The sequence below is a fragment of the Nicotiana tabacum genome, chromosome 3 (genome assembly GCF_000715075.1).
Source record: "Nicotiana tabacum cultivar K326 chromosome 3, ASM71507v2, whole genome shotgun sequence".
Classification (NCBI taxonomy): domain Eukaryota; kingdom Viridiplantae; phylum Streptophyta; class Magnoliopsida; order Solanales; family Solanaceae; genus Nicotiana; species Nicotiana tabacum.
In genome coordinates, this window is record NC_134082.1 from 87,044,450 (window position 1) to 87,063,814 (window position 19,365).

At 37.2% G+C, this 19,365-nt stretch overlaps 1 protein-coding gene across 3 annotated transcripts; it reads left to right on the forward strand.

Annotated features, from left to right (window-relative positions):
• Window positions 1–8,940: 8,940 nt before the first annotated feature.
• Window positions 8,941–19,084, forward strand: LOC107767695 (putative galacturonosyltransferase 13). Of its 3 annotated transcripts, none has more exons than XM_016586779.2 (7): window positions 8,941–9,380; window positions 9,459–9,705; window positions 11,509–11,564; window positions 11,726–11,881; window positions 12,147–12,737; window positions 13,784–14,086; window positions 18,061–19,084. In XM_016586779.2, the coding sequence occupies exons 2-7, from the start codon at window positions 9,483–9,485 to the stop codon at window positions 18,340–18,342; spliced, it is 1,611 nt and encodes a 536-aa protein (XP_016442265.1). In that variant the 5' UTR covers window positions 8,941–9,380; window positions 9,459–9,482; the 3' UTR covers window positions 18,343–19,084. The 3 variants fall into 3 exon arrangements, with proteins under 3 accessions (XP_016442265.1, XP_016442262.1, XP_016442263.1); XM_016586776.2 differs by having other exon boundaries at window positions 8,947–9,380; window positions 11,723–11,881; XM_016586777.2 differs by having other exon boundaries at window positions 9,255–9,380; window positions 9,446–9,705; window positions 11,723–11,881.
• Window positions 19,085–19,365: the final 281 nt, after the last annotated feature.

Genomic DNA, 19,365 nt, shown 5'->3' on the forward strand with positions numbered 1-19,365 from the left:
AGGCTGTGAGAGCTCGAAAGATATCACATACTATCATAGGCGCGAGAGTGCTTTCATTTTGAGTGAGAAAAGTACTGACGACCCCGGATATTTTCAGATCAATGTTTCCTTCTTTCCTCGGAAACACCAAAAGGCCCAAAAATGTTATCATGAAAGCCACTCGTCTATGCTCATCCCACTTCTGACGGTTAACTTTGCTGCATAACTTGTTAACCGGATTGTTGAACCCTCCTACATGACCATATCTGTCGTATATGAAGCGCGGACTACAGAAACATGCGGCCAAATCTGGGTTATGGACCGTCCTGGGTATCTTTAATGAATCTAGCAAACGATGCACAGTGACAGCTCTTGGGGCAACCAGGTATTTTTGCCTTAATGGAACTTCAGCATTTCCGATGTACCCGGCTATTTCCTCCAGAGTCGTGGTGAGTTCAAAATTGGAGAAGTGGAAGACATTGTGTGCTAGGTCCCAGTAGGTGACCAAAGCTCTTATGATATCTCCCCGAGGCTGGATTTCCAATAAACCTGTGAGACCTTTCAGATATTTTTTGACCTCATCTTGCCCTTCACCACCTAGATCATCCCACCATAGCCGCAACTTGACAGGGATTTTAGTCATTATTGAAAAGTGTTCATTTTGCGTTGTGCTCATCCTGAACATTTATTAAGGTGATTTAAGCAAAAATAATTTGACTCGAAAATGATTTGACTATTTTTAGAAAAGAGAGATCCGATTTTCGAACACGGCCTTTCAGCACTTCGGAGATGAAGATTTTAAGGTTGTGAGGGTCAATCGATCCAAATTCTAAAGAATAATCGAAAGCGGCCGTTTATGCCAAGTCAGCCTTCCGCCGTCTCTTTTGGAAACATTTGGCTATTTTGACAAAAACAGCATCGCTAGATTTATTTATGACTCTTTTTTTTAGAATAGTGGCCCGCCATTGGGAACACGGCCTCACAGAGCCTCGGGGACGAGGATCTTAAGGCTATTGGGCAATTTGGTCAAAATTCAAAAAATGACCAAAATGGCTGTTTATGCAAAGTCAGCCTTCCGGCGTCCCTTTCGGGAACATTCGGCTATTCTTGACAAAAACGGCATCATCCGACCCATTTATTAAAATTCTGACATTTTGGGCTATTTCCGAAAAAGGGGAGGTTGGACCCGATGAGGGTTGCCTACGTATCTCACACCCTGTGAGAATCAAATCGGCGTAGTTCGGGCCGATCAGGAATAAATGAAATAAACTAGCTTTTTTTTTGAATAAAATACCTACAAAGAAAAAAGGAAATATTTTTTTTAGATTTTGATTTGTCTTTTTATTTATTTATTTATTTATTATTATTTTTGAAAAGAAACGACGACTATATATATATTTTTTTGAATTTTAAATTCTTTTTCCCCTCTTTTTTTGAAATTTCGAAAAATCTTCTAAGGAAATATTTTGGACTATTAGTCTGAATTTATGAAAGAGATACTACAAAAGAAAAGAGAAAAAAAATATTTTTGAATTTTGAATTTTTTTTTTAAAATTTTTTAAACAAATATTTTTTGGATTTTGAGAGCGATTAAAAGGAAATATTTTTGTATTATATATATTTGTTTTTTTAAAAATAAATCAAACTACAAGACAAATTTTGTTTCATTTTTTTAAAAAAAAAATCGGCAGGGTTTTGACACTACTTGGACATTGGTTTTATTTTTTTCTAAAAATAAGTAGTTATCTCCCTACACTGCTATTTTTATCTTTTCCTCTTTTTCACAATTTTCAAAAATTCCCGATTTCAGAAACCGGTCAGCATGCAGATCTGAAGCAAATAAATGCGTAGAACAAACAGGATGCAGCAGGATGGTCTTTTTCATTTCAGGTTGCTTGTCCTAGACGGACCCAACCCCTGTGTTGAGTCCCCTAAGTCAGATGCAACATGATGCAAATAAACGTTCCTACTAGGGATCCGGCATAAAGTCGAGTTATTCTAGGTTCATAACCTGGGTATTTGTTCTAGACTGTGTACCCGAGTGGACAACTCGAGTCGAGGAGGGGGATACGTACCGGGGACCCGCAAGATCGTCCGGCTTTGTAACTTGTCCGGCCTTTTCTTATTTCAAGGTATTGACACTAACTGAATAGGGAGTCTTGACCAGCAAGCTCCTCCCCGGAGGTAAGAAGAGAAGGGTTTCGGCACAGTTTATATATTCAGATAATATCAAAGCGGTAAAAGTAACATTTAGCACGTTAAGCATGAAACATGTAGGAAAATCAGATATAACCAAATACAACAATTTATCTAAGCTCGAATTCTGAACCCTGAACAAAATGTTCCGGGTTATTCCCCAGCAGAGTCGCCAGAGCTGTCACACCTCCTTTTTGCGCGCCTACCCCGAAGGATAAATGCGTGAGGGAGTTTTTCCAATTTAAGTGACAATATTCGAAATGGGATTATTTATTTAATTCAGAGTTGCCACTTGGAAAAGGTTTGGCTTTTGGTGTCCCAAGTCACCGGTTTATCTTGAATCCCAATTCGAGGAAAATATTCGACTTTCCAAATGAAGTCTGCGAATCAGAAATTCTAAGTAAGGAATTCTGTTGACCCGAGGGAAGGTGTTAGGCACCCCCGAATCTCGTGGTTCTAGCACGGTCGCTTAAATTGTTATAATGGCTAAATATCTGATTTTAATACATGTTATAACTTGTGTGCTTTTATTATATGTAAACCGCTTTTATTATTTTTTTTAATGGAATTACAACGTCGTGAAAATGCATTTCGAACCACATCACAATCAATGCGCCCGTGGTTGTTAATACATTCCGACTCCGTTGAGATTTGGATTTGGGTCAAATAAATGCGCACCCGAATTTAAGAATGTAATTTAATTAAATCGCGCCTAAAGAGTCTAACGCGTTATTATCTTTGGGGAAGGCAGTGAAATTCACTAAAACAGTCCATCCCGAAGTCTAAGTATTCAATTAAACATTTATCGAGGGCCCCGCAATTTGTGCGTTTTATTGGGCGAGGCTCATCTCATTTATTTTAAAAGATGTCCTAAAGTGACTATATAATTTTTTTTTTAATATATAAAAGGAAAGTCCTACTTACTTGCATGCTTGAGAAGGTGTAACTTCTTAGTCATTAGATTAGGACAAAAGTAAACGTAAAATTTGCACTCAAATATGTACAAGAGATAGTCGGTCACAAACCTTAGCCCAAGCCCAAATGGAATTCTAGTTTACAGGAAATGAAGATATGCTAAGTAGTTACATCATGCATTTAGTAATCATCCAAAAGAGTAGTGCATGGCCTATTTGAATTAATGAATACTGATTGTTTATTTCCAGTCGCGCGCACGAACCTTCCTTCCTAATTATATACTTACGGGTTTCGTAATGTCATTAAGAGTGCAAAACGACTAGGAGAATCATGTTGAAGTTGGCATTGAGATTTTAACAAAAACGAGACTGACGTATCAACTTCCACTCATTACTAATATGTTATTACGCGTAGGACTCGCAGATTTCGGAACCATTTGCCTGTTTCGATTACCATTTGATGTTCAATAACTAAATGTACATAATCTATAAATGTAGAGACAAGCGAATGAATATTGATTCCTTATTCTAAGTTTAACTACAACATCTAACTATTAAGCATGAATTTAAACTAAGAATCAATTTTCAATCCATAGTCAATTACGGATACTGAAAGTTCAAAGCAAAACAACTTCCGACAAACTAAACATTGAATAACTACAAACTAGTTGAATGTCCATAACTACTGTCAATATGCGTATGTCAGGAGTATGACTTCATTTCATTCAAGTTCAAAGTTACATCAAGGGGAGCTTAAACTGTGTACCTGAAATCGTAACACAAAAATGAAGAGGAAGCAGGAGTCAGCTGAACCAGCAAGGGCAAAAGTAGCAATAGCCAACAGCAAACAGTAGATTAAAACCAAGCAATTCCCATAATCCAGTTGCAATTTCAGAAGAATCAAACAGCAAATGACGACGACAAACCAACAGCAAACAACAAAGCCAGGGAATCGAAATATGGCCTAGAAGAACTTTGGAATTTAATCGAAACAAGTCACCTGGAATCCAACAGTAGAGTCCACCCCCAAAAAAAGACCTCCCTCAACTGCCTATCAATGGCTCTATATATATGCAAAAACAGACCATGCCAGCTCTTAAGAGCAGTCAAACCAAATTAAGAAACTAATTCTGCCATCATATTCCCTCTTTCTGCCCACTATTGTGTGTCCCATTCTATTTTTAATTCAAACGTTAATGGCATATATTTATTTAAATCAAACTCCATCAAAACTCCCCGTACCATTATCTTTTGTTCCCAACTTTTATAAAACAACTTCATTAGATTAATGGCATATTGGTACTTCCTGACAGTCCACTCAAGTTAACCTCTTTTCTAAGTTTTGAAATCCCCAAATTACCCCTGAACACCCTGTGATTCATTGTCCTACCCCAAACCCCTCAAGTTCTGGATGCAGACTTTCTAATTACAATAGCTATAACCAATTCAAATCCCTAGTAATTTGAGATACTAAATCAGATGGCGTTAGGATGAAGCCTAAGGGTTCAGGGCAGCATATATTGTACCAAACTATAATTGGGGAAACAATCATACTTAGCTTAGCAGCAGATGGACTGAGATCAAACTGACTAGTCTATGCCCTAACAGATCTGGAATGCAAAAATAAGGAACAAACAGCAGGGTTTCGAGGGGATTGACTAATCCAGGCTGGCAAACGAGTCATAAATTCAGCTCAATGAACTGAAGACAAACCACAAGCTCAATTCTAAACTCAAATATACCCACGAGCCCATTTTAACACAATATTCAGAACACAAACGAGGTAGGAGGAGACACAGACAAGAATGAACCCAACACCAGACTATTATCATGCTACTCTACCATTCAAATATATCAGACTAATTGACAACGCATTACAACATACAACAAATGACAACAAGCAGAAATGATAATAAAAATTGGAAACTAATGAGAAGGTCTGATGGGGCAAGATGGAATCAATCAAACGAAACTGAATCATAACCACCTAAACACACAACGAACAAGGAAGGAGAAAAAGGGTACCTTAAACAAAACAAAACTGAACGAGCTCAGGTCGAACCCTTGACTCGAATCTTTTGAGATCGAAGGGACCTTAATCGAGTGTTCTCTACTGAGAACACTTCGACTAAGGTTCATTGGACACCCAAATTTCTCCGCTTCAGACCAATTCCAGCTTTTGGTTTTCTAGGGCTTTTGGTTCGATCTTAGGGTTCGAACGATTCTAACCAGATTTGAACGGAACCAAGCGTGTCTAGGGTATGAGGGGGGTCAAGGGATACCAGGGTGTTAGTTTTGGTGGTGGATTGGAGTGGGTCCAAGTTTCGCTCGAATCTTCAAATAAAGATTCGAGAAGTTCGGGGATGATTCGATGCAAGCGGGTAGAATATTTGGAATGGGGGTGGTCAGATGGCTCAAGGATGTTAGTCTGGGGTTGGTTAATATAAGTCGAGGTTTGGCTCGAATCTTCGACGATGTAGGTTGATTCGAACCAAACGGTTTGCAGATATGTGTCCAGGGGGTCAAGGTGCACTAGGGGTGTTAATTTGGTGGTCATCGGCGTCGTTGCCGCTGGGTTTATGGTGAGGGAACGGAAGGGCGGCGCTAGGGTTTTTGAGGGTTTCGTCTCCGAGTTGATGGATACGAAGGGGTGCAGGGGGTGTTTGGTTACGGGGGCGGGAGGAGAGAGAAGAGGGTTTATATACGGGACGGGGGAGTTGAATCCTGGTCGTTGGATCAAGAATGGTCAACGGCCCAGATCTTTCATTTGGGTGAAACGGCGTCGTGTGATTTAAGTGAGATTGGGCCAGTCTCTGGGGTTAAATGGGTCGGGTATCAGGGACAGCCTGGAGCCGTTGGATTGGATGGGATGAACGGCTCTGAATGGTCATGCCTAAACGGCGTCGTTTTGGATTAATGAAAGAGCTGAACTGGACCGTTGGATATGTTTGATCAACGGTCCAGATGGAAGGTGCCAAAACGGCGTCGTTTCTTGTGTCTGGGGAACGGATTGGATCAATGTGTTTGGGCCTGATTCCTTTGGGTTCAAAAATGAGCCCAAGTCCGAATTCTTTCTCAATTTGCACTCTTTTTTCTTCTTCTTTAATTTCTAATTAAAGAACACAATTTCTAATTAAAATTGTAAAATCAAAAAAATAAATTACTCAAATATTAATTAACACATATAACAATCAAACTCATAAATCAAAATATTTGATTAAAATAAAATCACACGATGACGAAAATAAAAGACGAATGAATATTTTTTGCGATTTTCCTTTTTAGAACCAAACTATGATTTGATTAATTCCTAAATGCACAATTAAATCCTAAATATGCATGCAACATGTATTCTTTATATTTTAAGATTAACTACAACAAAGTAAAACATTTACGGACAAAAATAATTACCAAAATGTCATGCAAAAATTCTCAAAATTGTACTCGAAAGTAAATTGTTTTATTTTTGATTTCTTTTGGAGTAATTTCCGTGAAGCAAAAATCACGTGCTCACAGTACATATACATTTTAAAAATATTATAGGGAAAAATTGGGTATTAACATCGTCCCATTAGAAACTTCCCCGAGAACCCGATTGGGGCGAAACCCGGGTGATGGGAAGAGAGTACGACTTGAGGTGTGTCCTCTTTCAGGAGTTGAGGTATTTGAGGTGGGCGGCATTTCAATTATTTGGTAGTAATTTTCCCTCCATTGTTTCTAGTTGGAATGCTCCTTTGCTCGCTTGCCCGTACGACGCTCGTGTTCTTGTTTAAACCAACAACAGAGGGCAAACCAAAATAAAATTTTCTGTACCTCGATCCAACGGGTTGGCGAAAGGGAGCGATTTTGTAGCGTTGCTTGCTCTGCCTGGTATTTGAATGGTTGATGGAATGGTGGTTTTAGATTTGGCGGCCGTGTTCAGCTCCGTTTTTTAGCAACGTCTAAGCTTTGTGCGAGTTGGGCTCGCCTCACTTGCTGCAGTGTTGAAATCGAGTCCCGGTCCAATCTCGTTCAATTCGTACCCTCCACAAGGGGACATATCATACTTCGTTCATGGACCATCCGATGTGTGGGAAAATGTGAAAGTAGGGCAGGATGTGCCCATTCTTTCAAAGGACTTCGCAGCAAGCTGTCGTCCTCTCATAAAGGGTGGGAACATAGGTTAATATACAAGGTGAATGTGTAAAATAGGGATGTGGTCACGCCAGATGACCATGATCCTATTTTGAACGTGAGTGGTTACATTTCGTTGATTTTAGATCTGAAGGAAACTAAGGAATTTGGCTAAGAAATTCCCACAGACGGCGCCAAATTGTTTAGGCAAAAGATTTAAAACTCTTTTGTCAAACTAATTATCGATAATAAAGAAGGTAAATCTTAGCCAAACATAATTAATTTCAGCTCCAAGCATACAAAGTACGAAATAGCGAAGAGTAGGAATGTATAAGATTTATTAATGTGATAATCGTACACCAAACACGAGAGATGGGCTTATATCCAGAGCAGTGATGCATCATAAACAAGGGAGCAAAGAAGGGAAAGAGAAGTAACTGTTGATAAGCGGGAAATTCCTCTCGTTTCCTCTAGTGTGGTTGCTCTCCTCTCCAAAAGATCCCCTTTGAGCTCTCTCTAGCTATAATATAGTCCCTTTCCTTCTTTATCCAATGGTCTTTGACCTACGTGTTTTTTTTACGACTGTACCTTTCCTTGTTGTCCGAACACAATGTTTATTCTATGATGTACGCTTTCGACGATTTGACCCCGATGATGGCCGAGGTGCTTTTTGCTCGACCCCTCATCATTCCTCTTGGGGACGAATCTCAGATTTTGACCAATACAATGATAGTGTATGAAAAAATTTACATTATCTGTGAAAGAAGTTACAATCTTCAAAATAAATGATTTTACACCCACATCGAGCCAAAAAAGCTATAGAAGAAAAAAAAGGACGTCTTTGGTTATGAATTTCAACTCTCAAATATGTCTATTTTGGATGATTATCGACAGCCCGATTGCCGACAACAAGTTAATGAAATTAACACTGTAAATTAATGCCCTAATGAATCGTGCCTTACATGACTAATTCTTCTTGGGAGGACAGTCATTAACGCAATTAGAAGAAGAAAAATAAAAGATCAAAGCCGATTTTTTGATAAAACTAATTTTAAAAAGTGTTTAATTTAGGAGCTGTCCATCTTTGATTTTACTTTCTACATGAATAGATGGATTACAAAACAAATGTTCTATTTTTCTTACAGAGTGACATTATCCAAAGTACGAAGATTAGATCCTCTAATTTTCACAGTATATTTATCACCATTTTTCATTATCGTCCTATTGTTTTAATTCAAAAAATCACTTGTGCTTCGATTTGAATTAATATTTTATTTCTAAAAGATAGTATATACTTGTCGTTGATATTGCTAAACATGTAAATCAAATCAAGTTAAATAGAAAACGAATTTATTTCTTTTGATATTAATAATTTTTTTTTCATTTGTATCAATTGAAATAAAACTATACTAACGGCAGGGGAACAAAGAAGATAAAGTTAATTGAGTTAAAGCATTACAAACTTATCCATAAATATTGGACACTCTTTGAAAAGTTAAAAACTACCAAATCTCTTTATTAGGTAATTGTAGAAATTTTTTTGAAATAAAAAAAGAATGTGCTACAAGATTATAATAGTACGAAGTTTGCGTCTATTTTTAAATTTGAAATGATTTTTTAAACTATCCTTTAACATCTTTACCATAATTTTAGGACAGCTCTTTTATTCGAGCTAGGTAGCTTTCATTGGCCACATGCTTTTGACTAGAAAAATGTTACACATTCCATTTTTATATTTTATGCTGACACATCTTCCCCTCTTTATTTTTTCTTTAGTCCTAAAATAGAGAAGGAATTATGGATCAAAATTAGAAAAAACACAAAAATAGGCAATTACTCTCTCCCCTTCTTTAAACTTTCTCTCTCTATATTCCTTCTTCTGATCTCAGGGAGATAAATTAGCATATACTGCAGAAAAAAAATTCCCACCTCGGATTCAAATACTCAATTCATTCTCTTTTGATTAATTCACACATTCATGGATAAAAATTTCCGTTACACACATTTGCCGTTTGTGTGTGTAATTTCCATATATAGAAGCTGATACAGAAAGTTCTAGACATTTCCATTAATACAAAAGGTGCAGCTCGCTTTTGGGTTTTGGGCGAAAGCGTGAGCACCCAATGCATTGGTCTCAAAATTACTGTTTTGGTGGATCTGACCTAGTGCCTTCTTAGAGTATGTGCTTTTATTTTAATATCCTTTCTGTTTTTTCAAATTACCAATTAAATGCAATTAGTCAGTTTTGTTTTTCAGGTAATTTTTGTTAGGACTATTAAGATGCAGCTGCACTTCTCACCTAGCATGAGAAGTATTACAATATCGAATAGTAATGGAGGAGGTGTAGGTGGTGGTGATTTGATGAAGATCAAAGTCGCAGCTCGCCAATTCTCTTATCGAACGCTCTTTCACACCATATTAATCCTAGCTTTCTTGTTGCCTTTTGTCTTCATTCTCACTGCTCTTGTTACTCTTGAAGGTGTCAACAAGTGCTCCTCATTTGGTACTTCACTTTTTCCCCTCCATTTTCCTTTATTGTAATGTTAATTAGATATTTTTAACTCTCCATTAGTAATATTGTCTGATTGGTCCTTAGATCATAATGTGTTTCTTCATTGTTGGAAATTGTTGATTGAGGTGGTAATGTTCATGTTTCTTTTTTCCCAAATTATCATTGGATTTACGTTCTATGCAATGATAGTGTAATGAATTCTTACACCTTCACTGTAATTTAACCTCTTACGGCAGATTACTTACCAGTACGATGAATGCTTGTTAAATAAAGTTACCTGCAATTACCGTCTCAGTGACCTAATCGTTTTTGCACAAAGCTTAAGTTTATTAATATTGGGTAACTTTTTGTGTGTTGACGTCCTAATGCACCAGTTAAGCGTGACATTATGGTGATTGAAGTACCAGAAGGGACGAGAAGGATCCAAAATTGCATCGACGAAGTTGTCTGAGAAAAGCTATAATCTCTACGAATCAACGCAAAAGTTGCTAAAAACAGAACATAATGAAAGCAAAGGATCCATATGGGAGATACCAATTAGTTGGGATTAAGGTTCAGCTGAATTGAACCTACGACCTACATTAGGTATGGATGGGAATAAGTTTGGGATTGAGAACTTCTCTTTTAAGAGAACCCATGATTTGCCTTAAAGACAAATTACTCATCAATATAGGATTAAAATGGGCTTGAATATAACACAATATCTAGATGATTCATATCCTTGATCTCAATTAGTTTGGGTTGAGGCATACTTGAGGCATTGATTGGTTATTAGGTAGCCTGGATTTTATTACAGTTTCGATAGGTATTCATCATTTTCCTCTCACCAGTAATGCCTAAGAAGTTGTTTTATTTCTTAGTTTTTTTGGCTGTCGTCTAATTTACTAAAGTTGTGTTGATTACCTATCCAAGTATTTCAGTTTGATAAGAAATACCCCTTAGAAATGAGATACATCAAAGGTGCTTTGATGATAAAAGCTGTAATATCCAGGAGCTGAAAATGAAGTGTCTAGTTCTTTCTATTTTTGGTGTAAGCAAGAGTACTTCGAAGATCTTGAGTCTATTTTTGATGTTTTAGAATCCTTGGGAGCAGACAAAGGATTAGGAATTTTCCCTATATTCCACTCTGTAAATACGGGTAACCACACCGTTTTTGTGTAGTTTATTTTATATATACACAAAAGTTACCTTCTCAAAGAAAAAGAAATACCCCTTAGAAAGGGAAAGAGGGACAATGTTAAAACAATTTCAAATAAGTTTTTGCAATCTTCAACTTGTTTATATTTGATTCTAGAAAAGCTTACCATCTCAATTAGAAATTATCTTAATGTTTTTATTAGTAACATGAGTTTAAGGTGTGAATATTGTGCGCTTTTTTGTGTGGTGGTGGTGGTGGTTGGGGGGGGGGGGGTCTTTGGGTTTATCATGTATTTTGCCCTACTGGTATCTAGTGCAGTTTCATATATGTTTACCGCCATTATTTGCATGTGATACATATGCTTTCAGTAAATGTTGTTTGTTTCCTATGTGTTTGTGCTGTTTTGAATCACAAGTTTCTTTATTTTACATGTTCATATCACATCATTCAGTTGCTTTCAGATATTTTTAAATGCTGTTTCTCTGTTCCAAATAAATGTTTTAAGAATCTAGTTGCGATGCTTCTATTTTCTGCTTCTTTCTCAATTCAGTTCCAGATATTGTCTGCTAAGGGTGCTAGTTTTCCATTTTGTTTATGATTTTCTGCAAGAAACTACTGACAGACCATAACTTCATTTCCTTCACGTTGATCTTCAGATTGTTTAGGCAGAAGATTGGGACCAAAGCTCCTTGGTCGATCTGATGGTTCAGGGGTAAATAAACTTCTATCTACATTTCTTGTTGCTGGATTGATGTCATAGTTTTTCAATCTTCTGTTGAGCGTTTAAGTTGAATACCTTTTACTTTTTGTGATAAGTTTAAGTGGAATACCTTTCCTTAGCCCAAGCCTTTATCATTTTTGCTGTTCCAGCAGAAGCTTGTTAAGGATTTTGTTAAGATCCTCAATCAAGTGAACTCGGAGGAAGTGCCAGCTGGCTTGAAGCTCCCAGAGTCATATAGTCAATTGGTTTCTGAAATAAAAAACAACAAGTACAGCGCAAAAGAATTTGCTTTGATGCTGAAGGGAATGGTATGTGCATGTAATTGGCCTCACTCTTTCTTTGTGTACTATTTATTCAGACATATTAACTCGCATTTCCATTTGGCTTTATTGTTGTGCTTGCCACTTTGTTTTGGGCAGGAATTGATATATTATTTACCACATAATAGTGCTTCTTTAATGCCTGTGCATGCATTCGGATTCTGTGTGTACGTTGGGATGATCTGTATATAGCCCTTGGTTAAACTTTCCTTTACTTTTTTCTTTTCATCTGAAGGAATTCATTATTTTGCAGATGGAGAGATCTGAAAGGGAGATCAGAGAATCAAAATTTGCAGAGTTGATGAATAAACACTTTGCTGCAAGTGCTGTTCCAAAAGGCATTCACTGCCTTTCTCTGCGGTTGACTGATGAATACTCAACCAATGCTCATGCACGCAAACAGTTGCCTTCACCAGAACTACTCCCTTTGCTTTCTGACAACTCATTGCACCATTTTGTACTGTCGACTGATAACATCCTAGCTGCGTCAGTTGTCGTCAATTCTGGCGTGCAGTCATCTCTAAAGCCTGAAAAAATTGTTTTCCACGTTATCACTGATAAAAAAACATATGCAGGCATGCATTCATGGTTTGCTCTGAATCCTGTCTCTCCTGCTATTGTGGAAGTTAAAGGTGTTCATCAGTTTGACTGGTTGACAAGAGAAAACGTTCCAGTGCTTGAAGTAGTTGAGAGCCATTATGGGATTCGGAAATACTACCATGGAAATCATGTTGCAGGTGCCAATCTCAGTGATATTACTCCGCGATCTTTTGCCTCAAAATTGCAGGCTAGAAGTCCGAAATACATATCCTTGCTAAATCATCTCCGCATATATTTGCCAGAGGTAACACTTCGTTATATGGCATAAATTGCCTTCTGTGCTCTAAATTATATTGTGGAAGGATGAAATGGTCAGGTCAAAAAGGCTTGTTAAGAGAGGGATAACCTAGTAAGCACAAGGTTGGGTGTTCAAGTCACTAACGGAGTAAAAGTGGGGAAGGGCCATGTTGAGCTCCTGGGTAGGGGTTTGGAGGGGAGTGTGGTTTTCAATACACGCAAAAAAAAATAAAAAATGAAGGAAATCTGTCAAGTCTAAAAGGCTTACCTTACCCCTCAGGAACAAAATGCCAGGATAAATATAGAGTCAAATGATCGGTCTAATTATGCAAAATTATTGCTTAAGCAAGATGCCTGCTATGGAATTTGCTTTATTAATCTCAACCTAGATTTAGTCAAGCATTGAAACTTTCTGTAGGCTGTAGTATTTATACACAAGCAGTATGTACACATAATCAACTTTCAGTATGTACATGTGAGCAGAGAGGCTATATAATTTTGTACTCCTTACCCGAATTGTATGTTTGCATATTGCTAAAGAGCACAGATTTTTGAGCTCCATAATCATTTTCCATTTATATGCCAATAGAATGGAATGGCCGAGTCTAATGTACCACTGCTTGGAACATATCTGCTAACAATTTTCAAGCTTGTATCAGCTTCCAGTCTGAATGAACAAACCATTGCACCCCCTACTGTGCATCAATAGGTGTTAAAATACTGAAATTTGGAGCGTGAAGTGTGTATATTAGCAGTTCTTCATTCCTCATTTTATTCTTCTTGTTCTGCCATTTAGAAGATGTCCCATAAAGACTACAAGTGTGTTAGCCCCGTCTTCTCTCATTCCAGCAAGAATCCCACTTTATGCAGAAATATTTTCTTCTATTTTCTCCTTCTTGCTTTTGGTTGAATTTAAAATTTACATTTTGCCATTTTTCTGTTCTTTATTCTTTCACATGTTTTTGTATTCCAATTTTTGCATTGTCTGGATATGAACACTCTCTTTACTCTCTTTCCAGTACAAGTTTGAGATTTTTGTGTTGTATTTTGCAGCTCTTCCCAAATCTGGACAAGGTGGTTTTCTTGGATGATGATGTCGTAATTCAACGTGACCTATCTCCATTGTGGGAAATTGACCTGAATGGAAAGGTGAATGGAGCTGTTGAGACCTGTAAAGGTGAAGATAAGTGGGTGATGTCCAAGCGATTCAGAAACTACTTCAATTTTTCTCATCATCTCATAGCAAAGAATTTGAACCCCGACGAGTGTGCATGGGCTTATGGGATGAATATCTTTGACTTGCGTGCATGGAGAAAGACAAGTGTAAGAGATACTTATCATACATGGCTTAAAGAGGTACTCAGATCTCCATGATTCTTTAACCTAATCTTTTAATATGTGAATTTTCTGAAATCTGAGATTATTTTTTGTTATCTTTCAAGAGCTGGAGATTACCTTCTTTTAAATCTTTCAACATCTGCAAATCTTCTAGGATTCCTGCTTATGTCTCCATAATCCTTGACGACTTTGTGGCTAGTTTAACTTTTCTATTGACATGTTCATCTAGGAAACACAAGTACGTCCTGTTATACAATCTGTATTGCTGTAAAATTAATAAAACAATAAACTTTCTGGAAAAACAGAAACAGTAAGTTAGTAGAAATAAATTCTGAAAACAGTATGGTAACTTTAAAATAAATTCTGGAAAACAGTATAGAAACAAATCGAGCCTACTGAATACACAGTGTGTTCTTAAGGAAATTATTCCCCTCAAGTACTCGAGTTTCTGGAATATATCCTCCCAGGATAGAACGATTTAACTCACCAGCGTATCGGTACCAAAAACGCGGATGAACAGCGAACCACTCGAAGGCTGTAAAAAACACTGGAATTTTTTGTGCAGAAGAAGAAGAAGAAGATAATCAGAAAATTTCGTAAGTAAATATTCTGGGATTTGAAGGAATATTTATAGCCAATTTGGTACTGTTTCTGAAAAGGTTTGCAACCTTTCAGAACAACCATAACTGTTGGAACAGGTTTGACACTGTTTCAGAACAGCCATAGCTGTTGGAAATATTGCGGGAAAAATAAAACGGATTTAAAATAATCCGGGAAAGAAAACTCCGGACCGGGTCGCGGGTTATTCCGGATTGAATTTTCGTTAATTAATTTAATTAATTAATTAATTAAATATTTGAAAAGAATTTTGTCTCAAAAGATTAATCAATCAATCGATCTTTGACCAAATCCAAATTCGAATTTGAATCTAAATCTGAAGCCGAAGCCGAAGCCGAGCCGAGCCGAGCGAGCGACGACGACGGCTCGATGCTTGCCTTCTTCTTAGCTCTTTAAGAGCTAAAAGATGAGCTTCTCTATATATACACAAAGATTTTCTTTCCTTCTACCAATGAGGGACAAAGTGCATAAGTAAAGTGAGCTAATTCAAACTTTCAATTCCCTCCATTTCTTTTCCCACCATTTTTCATTCACGCCTCTTTTGTTATTAATAACAAAATCCAACAATCCCCCACATGAATAAGGAATACACGGACGCGTGTGTGTTTTACATGCAAGAATTAATTGCATCTAGATAAGTAGGTTTCCCTTTGAACTTTCCGTAGCGAACTTATATCGGATATACTCGGTCAATCGGTAGATTTGATATCTTTGAACCGTCGAGCTTTATTGTATACCTAGACAACATAAGTCACACAATCAATCCTTAACCATCTATGGTTCTCATGGTTATGTTCGTTTCAGCCATGAACACCGCCTGGTTTCATGAGTGCTTAGAGAATGGGCCTCTACTTTCATTCCCCTTGAAGCGGCTTACACTTCACACTCACATAGGTGATTCCTAAACGTGTAATCCTAAAGACACTATCTGGTCATATCCAGCCAGACTTAGCAAATCAATAAAAAGCTTTAAGCTTTTTTTAACTCATCAAAAAGCCTTAATGCTTTACCTCATTTTTTGAACATTGTCTTCATCACGAGAATGGGTTGAGTTATTTGACAATGTTGAACCGTCATTCATAACTTTGTTTGATCTCTTTGAACCTAGCTCTTGGGATCTCCAGTCTGCTAGGTAGAGTTACTGTCATGATGACTTGTCCTAGGCCTTTAACCCCATTCCCTTTGATGATCTTTCAACTGCCTCTCTAGATAAGCCTTTTGTAAGTGGATCCGACATGTTATCTCTTAACTTTACATAGTTAATTGTGATAACACCACTAGAGAGTAGTTATCTAACGGTATTGTGTCTCCGTCTAATATGACGAGATTTTCCGTTATACATAATGCTCTCTGCCCTACCTATTGCTGCTGGACTATCACAATGTATACAAATAGGTGCCAAAGGTTTGGGCCAAAATGGAATATCTTCCAAGAAATTTCGGAGCCATTCAGCTTCTTCACCGGCCTTAACTAAAGCTATGAATTCAGATTTCATTGTAGAACGGGCGATGCACTAAAGTTTGTTTGGATGATTTCCACGACATTGCTCCACCTCCAATTGTGAAAACATATCCACTCGTGGATTTAACTTCAGATGATCCGGTGATCCAATTTGCATCACTATATCCCTCGATCACGAAAGGATATTTGTTATAATGCAAAGCATAATTTTGGGTATGTTTCAGATACCCCAAAACTCGTTTCATTGCCATCCAATGTTTTTGATTGGGATTACTTGTAAATCGACTAAGTTTGCTAATAGCACATGCTATATCTGGTCACGTACAATTCATGATATACACCAAACTTCCCAATACTCTTGCATAGTCCAGTTGTGAGTCACTTTCACCTTTATTCTTTTGAAGTGCTTAACTCACGTCAATTGGAGTCTTGGCAATTTTGAAATCCAAATACTTGAACTTATCAAGTACCTTTTCAATGTAGTGAGACTATGATAATGCTATACCTTGTGGAGTCTTGTGAATTCTGATTCCTAAGATCACATCAGCAACTCCTAAGTCTTTCATGTCGAATTTGCTAGCCAACATGTGCTTTGTAGCATTTATATTTGCCATACTTTTGCTCATTATCAATATGTCATCAACATATAAACAAACAATGACTTCATGACCTGGAGTGTTTTTAATATAAACACATTTGTCACACTCGTTGATTTTAAATCCATTTGCCAACGTTGTTTGGTCAAATTTTGCATGCCATTGTTTGGGTGCTTGTTTAAGTCCATAAATTGACTTAACAAGTTTGCACACTTTCTTTTCTTTACCAGGAACCACAAACCTTAGGTTGTTCCATGTAAATTTCTTCCTCCAATTCTCCATTTGAGAATGCCTTCTTCTTAGCTCTTTAAGAGCTAAAAGATGAGCTTCTCTATATATACACACAGATTTTCTTTCCTTCTACCAATGAGGGACAAAGTGCATTAGTAAAATGAACTAATTCAGAATTTCATTTCCCTCCATTTCTTTTCCCACCATTTTCCATTCACACCTCTTTTGTTATTAATAACAAAATCCAACACGTCCTAGTTCAGCATTTTCACTTGTTATATGAGATAATCTTTATGATCTTGGTCGATCTTGGTCCCGCTTGAGACATCACGAATATTGTGAGTAGAAGTGGCAAAATGGTTCAAAGAAAACAGTTAACCACCCATATTATCCACTAAAAATGGATTGGATAATGAACTTTTTAAAAATGGGTCAAATATGGATAAGAACCATATTATCCATATAGAAAATTGATAACCAATGAGTAACTTTTTCATGTGTAAAGCCTCAAATTGGGGGTTCCTCAAGTTAGGAGACTAAAAATTCTCCCAAAAGTGATCAATATGCAAGAAGTCATGGATAATATGGTTGCCCATATTATCCGCCGGTTAACCCGTTTTTTTATCCGTATTAAATATGGTTCGGGTCGGATAATTTATCCGTTTTTTCATTACCCGTTTTCAACCCGAATTATATCCGACACGACCCGTCCGTTTGCCACTTGCAATTGTGAGTAAGCAGTTCAAAGGTTCTAGAGGTTTTCATTGTCCTTTGTTATTTCCATTCTTAAATAGACAAAGTATAGAAAGTGGGGCATGGAATCTTTGCTTTACCTTCTATTCCCCCTGGGGTTGGTGTAGATTTGATGTTGGGTCACTAAATTTTGTTGTATCATGCCACTTATTGATAGTCGAAGGATTGATCAATTATTTCTATGCGAGAAGAGTTGAATAATCTGAACTGCTTACATATTGCGATTCAACTTGAAATCATGTGATATCTAGTCCTTGGCATTATCTTAATTTTCTATTAAGCAGAAATAAATGTGCTATTAATTGGCGTTCTGAAACTTTTTGGTCATTGTAGAATCTGAAGTCAAACTTGACAATGTGGAAACTTGGAACACTGCCTCCTGCTTTGATTGCATTCAAGGGTCATGTTTATCCAATTGACCCCTCGTGGCACATGCTTGGCTTGGGCTATCAGAATAAGACCAACATTGAGAATGTGAAGAAGGCTGCTGTAATTCATTACAATGGCCAATCCAAGCCTTGGCTAGACATAGGCTTTGAGCATCTCCGCCCTTTTTGGACCAAGTATGTTAACTGCTCCAATGATTTTATTAGGAGTTGCCACATATTGGAGTAGTTTATGGGTTGTGCTGCAAGGACAACACACGCAATAGAAGCTCAGATTGTGCTGAATATGTGTGGGGAACTTTAAGACCAATTGAGATGGAGATTCTGATACTTCGCAGAATTGGTTGGATATATTCAATTGTTGGAGTGCTGCGCACTTCTACAAAGAGAACCTGCATCGGTAGCATGTATATGAGATTCATTCTTCCCATCTGTAAAACAAAAATTCGTCGCCTAGTTTGTTGATGGGAAAAAGTACATTGTATATTTTCCATTTAGCTGGGGCGTGGCATAAAATGCGCACCATTACTATCAGTGATGAATTAGGACATCCTGATAAGCAAAGGTAGGATGCTGACGCTGTTTGAAGGCTGCCCCTTTGGCCCTGTTAGAGGTTGAGATGATTCTTTTCAGTTAATTTCATTTTTTCTCTTGTCAGTTTGGTTGCCATCGCCCCCGCATTTCCCTTTTGTATTTTTTGACTAAATCATGTTGATCATTTTAGACTATAGATTGTAGGAGAGTTTTAAGTCCCCAGTTGGGTAACTACGTAGGTTATACATATTGGTACGTTTTGTATGATTGAGAGATATTATAGATACGATCAGAAAAAATTCTTTTTACCAAGTTTCCACTCACTGACCTTTTGCTTATGTGTTCCATGCTTTTTAGCATACACTAGGGATGTGATTATTTTAGAGATTTCATTTTTTCAACGTTTTGTATTTCAATGTAAAAGTGAGAATTGTATAGCCGACAACTTGTTTAAGATTGAGGTATAGTAGTTGTATTTTTTTTAAAACTTTTCTAGTGGTGTAGCTTTTGCTCTCTTCTACATGATGAATTTTCGAGTTAGTATTACTGATCAAATAGTGAGATTTACTCAATTAACCTTTGGTTCTCAAGTTCCTCCTGATCAATTATCAGTGGTGATGTGAAGGTATTTTACAGTTGATTAAAACAATATAAGGGAATATTGATTGATTGATTAGAATAAACGATTTGGGCGTTTTTTGGGAGATTAGTTACTGAC

Coding starts and splice junctions, on each gene's coding strand:
- LOC107767695 (XM_016586776.2), top strand. CDS start 9,483: ATGCAGCTGCACTTCTCACCTAGCATGAGAAGTATTACAATATCGAAT. Junction 11,882..12,146: donor CTTTGATGCTGAAGGGAATG/GTATGTGCATGT, acceptor ATTATTTTGCAG/ATGGAGAGATCTGAAAGGGA. Junction 12,738..13,783: donor TCCGCATATATTTGCCAGAG/GTAACACTTCGT, acceptor TGTATTTTGCAG/CTCTTCCCAAATCTGGACAA.